This window comes from Enhydra lutris, unplaced genomic scaffold (assembly GCF_002288905.1).
Source record: "Enhydra lutris kenyoni isolate GAN:26980312 unplaced genomic scaffold, ASM228890v2 scaffoldscaffold48, whole genome shotgun sequence".
In the NCBI taxonomy this organism is placed as follows: domain Eukaryota; kingdom Metazoa; phylum Chordata; class Mammalia; order Carnivora; family Mustelidae; genus Enhydra; species Enhydra lutris.
The window spans coordinates 14,887,086-14,900,192 of record NW_019154132.1 but is presented as its reverse complement, the minus strand read 5'-3'; the positions used below and the strand labels follow the sequence as shown (position 1 = coordinate 14,900,192).

The window sequence follows — 13,107 nt, the reverse complement described above, 5'->3', positions numbered from 1 at the left end:
TATGCTAACTGAGCACATGTGTACATCTGCACACACACGTGTTCCTGTGCACGCAGGTGCGCGCACGCGCGCACACACACACACACACACACACACACACTGCACGCATTCACAGAGCACCTACGATAAAGGGCGCTCTAGCTAAGAGCACGTTGCAGGCCCAGACCGTGGCTCCTTGGAGAAATGGCTGGTCCCAGAGAGCTCAGGAAGCGAAAGGAGGATGAGCCCGGAGCAGGGTTGGGCCCAGAAGCAAGGCCGGAAAGAGGACAGGGACAGGGCAAAAAGGACAAAGACGCCAGCTCAGAGGGGCTGCACTGAGGAGATATGGGACAATCTGAACATCAAAACAGAGCGAGAGAGGCGTGTCTGGCTGCTCAGGTAGTAGGACACAGTGACTCAGTCTTAGAGTTGTGAGCCCCATGCTGGAGGTAGGCAGACTGTAGTTGAAGTTGAAAAAAATATATATATCTCAATGAAGAAACACACACACGCGCGGATATTTTGTAATTGGCTCCATGCCCACTGTGAAGCCCAAGGTAGGGCTCGAACCCACAGCCATGAGATCAAGACCTGAGCCAGGATCAAGACGCAGGCGCCTGACTGAGCCACCCAGGCATCCCAAAATGTACTTTTAAAAAATGGATTATGACCCTTTGAATGAAATAAGAATCGAGCCCATACAGATTTTCAAAAACTAAATAGTGTTTGATGAGAAATGGAATAGGGGGTTTCAAAGAACCTCCCACGAAACACTGTCAGAAACACAAAACGTTGAATCTAATGATGAGGAAACGATAACCTGAATGGAGGGCCAATGGACAAAACAAGTGGCCTGTAATCTTCAAGAGTCAGAGTCATGAAAGACAAAGACTGGTGGGGGGAGAAGACCGCACACACCTGCTCCAGAGGAAAACCATTAAAAATGCCCAACAGAGAAAGAAAGAAAGAAAAAAAGAAAAAACAAAACGCCCAACTGGGACCTGGATCTTTCCGCTCTGAACTGGAGCCTCTCTCTGGGGCAACGGAGGCCAACCTGAGAAAAGAGCTTGTAAACAGTAGGGACAGATCACTGTCAATCTTTTCATTTGGATCATTCTGGAAGAATGTCCTTATTTTAAGAAAATACACACTAATGTGTTAATAAGGAGTGATGGGGTACAGGGTGGAAATTCTCCAGTAGTTTAGGAAAAGAAAAAATTCTATCCTACTGAAATCTTGCTGTAAGTTATTTCATAAAACTATTTTTTTTTTAAAGTACAGAACTCTAACCCTCAAGCGCCATCCTCCCCGCAAAATGACCCACAGCAAAGACCTCGACCTCCCGCTCCCTTTCTGTCAATGAACCTCACCAGAGGAAACCTCCATGTACACAGCTTTCTCTACTCCAACACTCCTCTGCACCTCCCATGGCCGTAAGAGGCTCTCTGACAGTATCACACCTTCTTTAACAACTGTGATGAAGTCAGTCCCTGTAGCAGTTTCCCAAGTCAGACCATGCAAATCCAAACTCAACCTTTATTGAGAAATGTGAGCCTCGACCTTGCACTCTGTTCCTCAGTCCTGTTCACATATAGGGACGACTATTTTCACCATTTATATACAGTCAAACCTCAAACAATGTAGGGGTTAGGTAGGGGTGTTGGAATCCCTGTGTAACTTATGATTCCCCCAAAACTTAACTAGTAATACAACCTACTGTCAACCACAAGACTTCCCATAACATTAACAGGCTTAACACGTATTTTGTATGCCATGTGGATTATATACTGTGTTCTTATAATAAAGCTGGAGAAATGAAAACGCTATTGAGAAAATCTTAAGGAGGAGAAAATACACACTATATTTAATGTATAACATTATTTAATGTTATATTTAATGTAAAACAAAACAAAACCACCCACACAGAAGGGAGCCTGGGGCTGTTCAAACCCATGCTGTCCAAGGGTCAACTATACTTGGAAGTTATTGCCTGAATTCTTCCCAAAGTAGTACAGGGAAAGTGTGAACCTCACTTGATGTGACTTATGACAGGCTTTACAAAACTTGAGCAAAGGTGACAATCTCCACTCACATGCCCTAGGGGCGGGGTGGGGGGTGTAGGTCACAGGACAAACCCTGTGTTGGCAAAGTACGTGTGTGGTGGGGGCAATGGAGTTCTGGAAGGGGAATGGGGACAAGTCAGGTTTTAACAGTAAAGCTATAGAAACAACAATCTGGGGGCACCTGGGTGGCTCAATGGGTTAAAGCCTCTGCCTTCAGCTTAGGTCATGATCCCAGGGTCCTGCCCCGCATCAGGCTCTCTATTTAGCAGGGAGCCTGCTACCCCCTCCCTCTCTCTGCCTGCCTCTCTGCCTACTTGTGATCTCTCTCTCTCTGTCAAATAAATAAATAAAATCTTTAAAGAAAGAAAGAAACTGGGGTGCCTGGGTGGTTCAGTGGGTTAAAGGTTCTGCCTTCGGCTCAGGTCATGATCTCAGGGTCCTGGGATCGAGCCCCACATTGGACTCTCCGCTTGGCAGGGAACCTGCTTCCCCCGCTCTCTCTGCCTACCTCTCTGCCTACTTGTGATCTCTGTCAAATAAATAAATAAAATCTTTAAAAAAAAGAAAAAAACTATGATCTGAGACACTGTGGAGAAGCCAAGAAAGGGGATTTAAGTGTCAAATGATAATAAAAGGAGAAACAGGAAGGCTCCAATAGCCCCTTTCCCTCCACCGCACTGGTCACTTCCCACAGAGAACATCTAACTCCTGCGAACGGTCGTCTTCCCTTTTCTTGCAACTAGGTTCCTCCTCCCCAGCTGACAGGGGACAGGGTCTCACCTCGAAGGCAGAGAAAGGTAAGAAAGTCTTCTGTCTTGGGCTTCCTTTTAGAGAGGTCAGAAATCTGAGTAGCTGGAGGGGGCAGCAATGGCTCCACTACCTTGACCGGAGTTGTGCTGGGACTGTTCGGCTGAGACTGAGCAAACTTCCTTTGTGCTTGCAGCCTGGGCCTGGAAAAGCAAAGGAGAATTAAAAATGAATTACGCAGAGATCGGAGGATATAGATCTACGTGTGGCCATAAAGTCAGAACACTAGAGGCAGGAAAAAAAAAAAAAAAGACCCCGATTCAAGCAAACTCTTTCTAATTAAGGTTCTCTATCTCTCACACTCTCATAAACCACAGGCCTGCTGCAGAGGGCCATAAATTTGGTTAAAAGGCTATGTTTTATACACGGATATAAAATGGGCGCCCTGAGCGTGTCTGCACAAACCACGTGTAGGCCGGGCATTTCCAACACCACATGTGGCCTTTGAGGACAGGGGATTAATGAATGGCTTTTTTAGTTTTAAATTAAGTCCGGAGTTATGACAAACACTCAAATCATCCTGCCACACGTATCCAGCAGTGTCCGCTTCAACGGGGTCCTGTCACCAACACATACACGATTCCCTTCATTCGTGCCCTTACACCAGGCACCTACCCCCAGCCACCTGCACACCACTGACCCTGTCTGCACACCCGAGGAAGCAGTCTCCCCACCTCCAATCTCTTCTAACCCCAATCCAGCCACACAAATTCGTTATATGAATGAAAGCTTACAATGCAGGAAAAAATCGATTTCTCTAGTCCACCCAAAATACAAATTCTGGGTACCCTCTGCTTACAGTTGAAATCCAAACTTCATCCAGTCAGGGCTTCCAAAACCGGGCCTGAATCTCCCCTGTCGGGCTTCCTCCCTGACACAATCCCACACAGATACTGACCCCTCATTTAACCACGGTGTCTACAAATAACAACACTTCTCTCCTTAGTTAGCCATCAACTAAGTTGATCCTTTCTATCACGAATCCTGATGAGTCTTGGAAAGCCTTCTTCACTTCCTTCCTAGCACTGCAGCCACCAGTTGTCAATTTCCCTGCTTCCACGTAAGAATACTACCTCATTTTTAGTTTACGTGTAACCAACCTGACATTTATCACGGATGACCTCGATCAGCTTTCTTCACTGCAAAGATCTCGATTCACAAGGGGTGGCAGGTACTTCTGAGGGCAAGAACCCGCAGGTTAGACCTTCTGGCCAGCCCTACTCATAGAGACGCTCAACAAACAGGATTTGAGGGCCAGGGGAGGGAAAAAATCCAAGAGAGAAGAACCCACAAGAAGCCCCATGGCACAGGGATGGGTCAGAATCCAAATCCGAATCAATCACTGTGTGCAATTAGTAACTGCCCCCCCACCCCCCAAAACAGCTTTGAGTAATGAATGTTAAAAGAACACCACAGAGATTAGTAAAACACAAATAAATCTTCTTTTAACTATTGTCGGAATTACATAAAACAGTAATCGTTATACCTGAAACGGTTGATGACTCAATACCTTCAGGTATTAAATCAACATTCTGATATTTAACAAACTAGTACAGCAAAATACACACACACACACACACACACACACACACACACCCATTTTCTACTAAGAAACTAAAAAAAAACTTTCACCAACCCCTATCCTGACCAGTCTCTACTCTTGCCTCCCTTCCCAAACCTACAAGAAACACCGCCATACAGACTACGAGCCCAGTATCAACTAACATTTGCTCAAAAGGGAGACAACACCTCCACTCCTTACCTACCGGGCAGCCTGCGGTCCTTGACACCCACAAACATCACGGCTAATCACAAGCTCCTGCGAACCCAGGACGAACCACAGTGAAGCAGCCACGTTCGCAAGCTATCAGCAAAGAGTTAAACAACTTTAAGGGAAACTCCCAGGTATTAAAAGGGTAAGAGAATGGGGCAACACCACTGTCCCCGTTAAGAAAAACAAAGAGTTTTGTAACCAACCGACTGCCCCGCCTACCCCACACACATGACACAGGACAAGCCACCAAGCCCAGAGGAGGGCCCTCCATGGGGGAGATGCTGAAGGACCAGACGGAGCGGGGGGGAGACTGAGACAGCACGAGGGTGCTTCTCAGATTGCGTGGATCACGGCTGTTGAGTCTGGTTGAGCTGGTGAGTCTGGTTATGTTTCTCCCTCTGCATTTCCTATCAGTTGCAAACAGGTATTTTTATAATAGGACTAAATGGGGGGAAGAGGGGATATGAAAAAAGAGGGGGCAAGCTAAGCTCAAACTTATTATTAGACTCTACAGACATCATACAGTTTGACAGAGTGACTGGACCTTTCTAGCTGCTCCTTCTCAAGTTCTGCGTTCAACTCCCTGGTGCAGGCAGCAAGGGCGTCCGGAGGAAGGGGCAGGCAGGAGGCAACTACCGCGTCCCCACCGCGTCCCCACCAGCCAGAACCCCACGACACAAGGCCACCATCAGGGTGGACGGACCCCACAGAACTGCCCCGCCCCTCCAGCAACGTCGGCTCCCTGTGAGAAGAAGCAGCCCCCTCGCCCTCGGATTCCACCTGACAAGTGTATCCTTTTCAACTGGCACCTGCAGGAACACGCCCATCTTCGACTAACCGAGGACCCAATTCTCACTCTGAGCATTAAAGAAACCGGACAGAAGTACTGCCTGCAACGTGTGGGCTGCCACTCACAGCTTTTTAAAAAGTCAGTGACAACAAACACCACCCATCACGAGCCCGCACGGAAGTCCGACACGCACGCACGCACGCACGAGGCAGGAAAATATTCCGCAAATCCGGGACCCAGAGGATAAACTGCTCCCACCCCTGTTCGAATAAAAGGCACTTTTTGCCTGATGACTTGCTCGGTGAGAGCATGAAAAATAAAGCCGTTAACAGATTTAAAAATGGCAGGCAAACAAATTACCCCTTAAAAGAATAAGCCAAGCTCCCAAGTGATAAAGTATTTGCAAGACAAACCAGTATCTTTAAAAACAAAAACAAAAACAAAAAACAAAGAAACAGCAGCCAGAAGACTCTCTCTTTTGCACAAAGTGCAAGTCTGTGGTTTGGCTTCTCATCCTGCAGAGTCCTGGGAGGATTACAGAGGTACTGGCAGGGCCCTGCTGGTCCCACACAACAGGAGAGTCTGCATGACCCGGCGTGGAGGCCACACCCATGGGGGTAAGCACGCTCCGCCCGCTCCACTGTGCAGGGCACGTTTGAGGCGATTTATTCTAGAATGCCAGATACGAGGAAATAAGTGCGTGTTATTTTCAGTCAGTAAAGAAGGGGGAGGTGGCAGGTTCCCAGGCATGAAGCACATACAGTGTCTCCACCTGGAGAGGCCGGGGAGAAAGGATCTCTGTGGAGCAGAGGTGCAGGCCACACAGGCCACCCACCGAAGGCTGGAGAGGGAGGTGGAGGGCCGGTCTCCGGCAGCGGTAAGCAGGGATACCCGCCTCCGGGGCATTTACTGCGCCCACCCCCTTCCAGCGGCTGACACGCTACCCACAACCACGAGTGCTACCCACAACCACGAGCACGGTCCTTTCCATCCCTCAGCGTGAAGATGTCTGAAAAGGCCAACACTGTTTGGACAAAGACAGTTCCCAATCATCGAGAGGGTGGACAGAGTGTGGGGCCCCGGGGTCAAGTGGAAAACACTATGTGGGGCCTTCAGGGTTGGCCAAATGGCCGTCCACTGCCCGCTGGGGACCCACAGCAACGCCAGCATTTGGAAAGCACAGAAGGCGTGTGTGTTCCTCACCCAAACCAGACGGGTCGACTAAAGCATGATGCAGTGCCTTGTTTGTTTTATTAACTGATCAAGGAAGGCCTTTCCCCTTACCAAAGGCTTCCTTCTAGAAACCTAGGTACATCCTTAGGTCAAGAAAACCCAGTTAAAGCAAACTCTCCCACGAGCCAAGTTAAACAGATCAAACCGATTGAAACCAGCGGAGGAAGACATGAATAAATGTATTTACAGAAGAATAAATATACAGAGGAGGCTTCCATTTTATTTACTGTGCATTAAGATCGAGGGTTGGGGTGGGGGTGAGGGAGGAGAGGTGGTCCGGGGTCAAACCACGACACCACTGCCCATCCACAGTGTGAATGTGTAGGTGTCCACCAAGTAAAAGACTAAAAAATTCAAACAGCAAGCTCAGAGAATAGAGATACAGGCTGCTACTTGTTTGGCGTTTGAGACAAATGTTAAAAGCTAAAGTCTTTAGATTTTTTGGGAAGGATCTTGCCAAGATCATCCTCACTACACTGATCAGCCGAATGGGGGGAGACCTGTCTGAGGCCACACGCAGCTTGGGTGCAGGGCAACACGCAAGACCAAAAGGCAAATGCTTGGCGCTTGGGTCAGAGTTTTCTCGGTCCCATCACGCTGCGTCCAAGTGCGGGGGAGGCCCAGCCTCGTCACTGACAAGGCCATCTGGGGTGCCTTTTCTCTAGAAGCTCCTGGGTCTGGGAACCCCGTGTCAATTCACTCATGAGACAAAAACAAAACCAAAACCTCAGCCCTGCTGGGGTGAATCCCATTTAAGCTAAAGTGTCCCAAAAAGGAGGAAAGAAAATGTGCTGAGAGGAACGTCAACTCACTAATCTGATCTCTGAGTGTCATTCTATGTAGAGATAGATAAATGCCCTAAGACAGAGAGGTAAATATCCCAAGAGATCATGCTTACTTGAGACTGCTCTCTCCATCTGGAACGTTCTTCCCCTTCACCTTGCCATGGCTGGCTTCTCATCATCCAATGACAAGAACACTCCAGACCTGTTCCTTTTTAAGGAGGTCACCTTTTCACCATCTCTGCTCACAAGTCTTCTATGTGGAGGGAAGGACCAAACCATCCTAATGTAAGTACACTGCCCATGACCAACCCCTCAAGCCCAATTCCATCCCCTGCCCTCTGGGGGCAAAGGAGGGTCTGCAGAGGACACTACTGCTGTCTCTCCTGCATACGGGTATCACCAGGTACAGAAGATACACCCTCCAAGACACACCCTCCATCATGCGGGGAGGGCACAGCAGGAACCCTGAGCTGCTGTACCATCCATTCCTGAGGAATCACACACTTACACACACCCACGTTTTTGGAGCACAGGGGCACACTGAATGCTATCCAGAGGGGCCAGAGAGAGATGGGTGGACCTCAACGAGACCCAAACGGAAGGGGAAAGGAAGAGGTGTGTGGTTCTGCCCCAGGGAAAATGACCAGCCATCCTTCTGTAAGTCTACCCAAAGGTCAACCTGAATTCGGTGTCATTACGGATCCATTTCACAGGAATCTACAAGGCATCTGCCCACATGGTCACCATTTGTGCCATTTCCACAGCCATCGCTTAGTTAATTCCGCCACGTGCTCACCAGCAGCGGCATCCAAAAGAAGCCAAGTGAAGTCTGGTTCTGGACCTCGACCACCCTGCTGCACAAGGGGCCATCCCACCACAAGGTCTGATGCCCTTGTGGGTCCACGTGTCAAACTGTCCATGGGCCAGCATCCGCCTGACCCAGGATGAGCCGCAGCCCCATGCCAGTGGGACAGGCACATGGAGGCCGTGCGCACTGCGGGATCACACTGCGTGACCTCCGGGGGGAGGGGGCCTCCATCCTCCCCCCTCCTCCCTTCAACAACTCCTTGAGCTACACACAAAAGCTGGCATTATTTTTCTCCAGAAACTTCTCTCATTTGGGGTTCAATTGGCATGGCCAACAGCCAAAAGAATGTTTTGCTTGATTACTTAAAATTTTACCCAAATAAATCTTCAGGTATATTTCATATTTAGGTTAAAAAAAAAAGTTGAAGTAACTTTATGGGAATAAACAGACCAAAAGAAACATCGGCACTCTTCTGAAAGTTAACAAGCAGCAACACACCACCTACAAAGAAATGCCACTGACGAGCAAACTAAGTTTCATGCAAAATATTTTCTGCTTTGTTAGAAGCCTTCCTGCGGCTCCTCCTGCTGACCGATGGCGCATGCCGAGCTGTTGGAGGCTCACGAGGGGGCGGCGGTGACAATCCTGGTTCCCCGGCCTTATCTACAGGACCGAGTTAACCGGCTTAGTGCTATCTGTGTGCTCCATCTCTAGGACAGCCCTAAATACAGAGCGACAGCAACAGCGATTTCTAGGTTAATTACATTCCATTTCTGTCCAGAATTTCTGATCGTTTACCAACCCAAGGAGGACACAGCGTGTGGGTAGGACTCAGCTGGAGAAGGCAGGAGAGCGGGGCATCAGGCGATTTAAAGAAATGCCCAGCCGACCCCTAGTGGAGGGGCGTGTCGGCCAAAACACCATTTTATTAACTCAATTTTCCAATATGAAAACCATAAGCTGGCAAAATCCAATTACTTAGATTACATCTCAATTCTAAACAAAGAGCAAGGAATGTGTGGGAGGGGAGGGTCTGTTCATTCCAAAAAAAAAAAAAAAAAAAGACACATCGTGTCTGGCAAACGCAAAATGACCGACACGGCTGTGCTCTTTGTGCCGGGGTGGGAGTGGGGCCTGACACTTTGCCAACTTGCTGAAAGGCCTATTCAAAAAAAAGAAAAAAAGAAAAAAAATTTTCCTGTGTTTCCATCCCCAAAATAATTACCCACTCTATTCTACCCCAGACACACACACACTACAAACCTGGCAGCAACTCAAAGAGATCAGGAGTGTATGTGTGTGCGCGTGTGCGTGACGGGGACTGTGGGGGGTTGAGCGGGGGAATAGCCCCTGCCCAGGGCAAGCTGCTCACCAAATTCAAATGCAAGTGCGCAGTTGTGGGCAAACCACACAGGATGGCTGTAAACATCCTGGAGAGGAGAGAGAAAATAAACACGTCCTCAAGTGAACCAGGAGGCCAGCACAGACCGACTCATCCCCCGCAACTGGAAGGAGAAGGCTTGCCAAAAGATGACCCCCTTCTACGCTTGCCTCCCACCTTGCTCTGAGCTGCCCCGCAGCGTTTGCTTCCCCAGGGTGTGAGGACGGCTCGGGACCGGAAAGGGAGGTCAGCGGGCTTCGGGAGGAGAGGCACACTGCAGAGAAGGCTCACCTTATGGGGTTTCTGGAGCTCCTGCCATACTGGTTTTCACAGGCCTCATTCCTTGCTTTAACTCCTAAACTAATACAAGAGGACGGAGATGCTCAAAACCACAGGATGGGAAATACCCATCGCATTTGTCTCCGTGACCTTACACAGGCAGTGATTCAGAGTCGAGCTCCCCAGATCCCCTGAGAAGGAATGTGCACCGAGTCTGGCTCGGTCAGAGAGGTAGAAAGGAAAGCACGGGGGTATGAGAACCCCGGCTCTCGTTCTACTGAGACGCCCTCTAGGGCAGGCTGGCCTTCTAGTCCTTCATTAAAGCTGGGGGGAGCGGGATGCAGGGGCACACTGTGGAAAGGAGAATATGGAGGCCCCTTCTAGCTCCCTCTCATCGGACCTCATCTATAAAACCTGAACACAGTAATTCCTATAATAAATTCCCCTTGGGGCTGCGACTTCACAGCTCCACATGAGAAATACCCAACTTTCTGCCCGTGCCCAGTGGGAAGTCAGAACGTTCTCTCAATCTCCCCAATGCCTGCAGGGCTCCACTCACGACTCCGAGCACCAAGTTTCTAACTACAGCTCATCCTGCAAAACAGCCAAGGGGATAAAGTCTCGATTCTGAGATAAACAGCCTGCCTAGCACTTCACAAGGCGGGAGCAGTAAAGTTAAAATATATATACATTTTTTATATGGCACAATTCCAGAAACCATTCCACAATTCCGTTAGATGATCCTACACCCTGCTTAAGATTTCACCTTTCCGATCACGAATAAAATCCCTCATGTAGGGCGACACCCCAACTTCCTTCAGAACCCCAAAACACCCTGAGGAATACCAACGTGACGCAAATATGCGCATATTCATCCGCTCTACTCATCACAACACCGGGTGCCCAAGGGGAAGGCAAGCCAGTAAACCCAAATGTCACACAACTGCTCCCAAGCACCACACTCCCTCAGAACACAGGCACTGGAAAGCAGAAAGAAGGAAGGAAAGTGTGGGGGCGCCTGAGCAGCTTAGTCGGGTGAAGTGTCCAATCCTTGACTCATTTAGTAGGTCTTGATTTCCAAGACTTGCACTAGGATCCATGCTGGGCATGGACCCTACTTTAAAAAAAAAAAAAAAAGGGTGAGCCTTTGCGTTTGCTCAGAGGAAAGGACTAGGGAACAGAAAGGATGATATCAAAATTTAGTAACAGCACTAACTACCAGTAAGCCAATGCAGAACAGCATCTTCCTGAGAAAAAGAGTACTTAGGCACATAAATGCCAGATGGGCGGGGACAGCCCCCACGAACAGTTTACAGAGGAACATGAGGTAAAGCTTCTGATTCAATTAATTAGAAATTATGCAATTATGCTTTAAAAAAAAAAATCTTCCACGGCACCCTGAAATGTCAAAGAACCAAGGACAGCCTGGAGATCATGACTCTGTCATGATCAAGGAAATATTTGACATTGACTTCTTTTGTGCGCTAGAAAGCAACCATGTCAAATTTGAGAGGGATCATCATTAATCAACAATTAAAGCGGCAACAAAGCCCTTTTGTCCTGTCAGTCGCAAACGTCCCGCGTGCTATGGTTGACCACCTATGGAAAACTGCCTGCTTTTGCCGGGCCGGGCACCAGAACCTTCTTTTTATCGGGGACCCAACCTCAACCCCAACCCCAGGATCCAAGAGCTGCAAATGCTCTTTCTCTATGGAGACAAGTTTCACAACAATCCTGAGCAAAAATCCTATCTTACCGCAGAAGCAAACAAGGTTCCGAGTCCTGGGATACCACATGGAAGTTAGGAATCCAGCCAGGACCTGGGCAAAGAAATTCCTGGTACATATTGTAGTTACAAGGTGTAAACAAATGATCTAAAGTCCATTCAGTTTTAAAAGCCTCAAAGAGCCAGTTAAAATGTTAATCTGCCTTTCCACTCTGTCTGGAAGTAGCACTGCCAATTTTGTTTTTAAAATATTTCAACAAAAACCCATGCGTTTTCTCAATGTGAGGTTACTCAACACCCAGTTGCAAATGGCCAGATATCTCCCTGCATCCTGGGGAAGGAGATGGTTGTGGGAGGGACAGTGAGTGCATCACATGGTGAGGGAAGAATCAGGTCTTACTTCCTTCCTCTCTTCCTTCCCGGAAATAAGGAAAATTCTATGAAGAACTGACCTCTTAGAATGCTTCACGACTCATTCATTAAAAAACAACACCCGGTGGGAACCTTCGAAGGGTACAACCACAGTCAATCCTGTAGGAACTCCCCACCAGTAACACTCACGATGGGGTCGCGTGGTGGGGGTAGACTCTTGACTCCACCAGCACGTGACACACCAGAGCACAAAGGCAGTGCTCAGAACTAGTCCCGGAACGATCCAGAAGAGGCTTCGGCTTCTCACGTTCCTCGGCTTCTCAAGTAGTAGGTCAGCTAACCGAGACCTGCCTTACTGCACAGGGGAAAAAATAGAAAAGGGACCCTGCACCATTTCTGCGCCCACTGGAAATCCCATGAAGTAGCCGACAAGCACCAAGAGATGGCAACAGAGTCCTCAGACGCCCCCGCTGGAATTACCACAGCAGAGAAGGGCTTCTGATTTGGGTGGATTTAGGATAAGCCCTGGCATTCACCAAATTTTAGGACCCACACTAATGATGCTGGCTAAGAAACCAGCCGCTGGGTAAGGAAAGCAGCAGGATGAACACTTTCTCCCCCACCAATTCAATTACAACTCCAGGTCTTTGCTTGTCTGGAAAACACAGGGAAACTCACAATCCAGCATTTTGTCTAGGTCCTAAAGGTACTCCAGGGCTAAAATCCGCAGGACTGGCTTCAGAAACACATGCCTCCCCGCAAAGCGATTCTTACCACCAAGAAAAGATAACAGCAAAACTGAAGTAATGTACCATGGACCGAGTGTTTCCTTCACGACAGAGCCCAAAATAGTCCTCTTTGGGCTCTGACAGAAATTCATGTAGTAGGCCGAAACACAATCCTGCGCAATTTTTGAAGTGTGGGGTGTTACTAAAGCTCTCCCGCCTGAAATGTTGAGTGAAGTCTGCTCTGTAATAAAAGGATTCACTATACCTCACACATTCTCTCTTCTTGAACATTTAAAGCTTTGTCAGAGAGAGAGAGAGAGAGCAAGCAAACAGGGGGAGGGGCAGGCAGAAGCAGGGTCCCCACTGAGTAGGGAACCCGATG

General features: G+C 48.5%; 1 protein-coding gene across 2 annotated transcripts in view; it reads right to left on the bottom strand.

Moving 5' to 3' along the window:
- Positions 1-13,107, bottom strand: part of LOC111156647 (jumonji and AT-rich interaction domain containing 2) — a 258,693-nt gene that overhangs the window by 64,569 nt on the left and 181,017 nt on the right. For both annotated transcript variants that reach the window (XM_022517658.1, XM_022517659.1), the window contains one exon: positions 2,823-2,992. In XM_022517658.1, the coding sequence (XP_022373366.1) occupies positions 2,823-2,992 (170 nt within the window). The remainder of the gene's footprint in view (positions 1-2,822; positions 2,993-13,107) is intronic.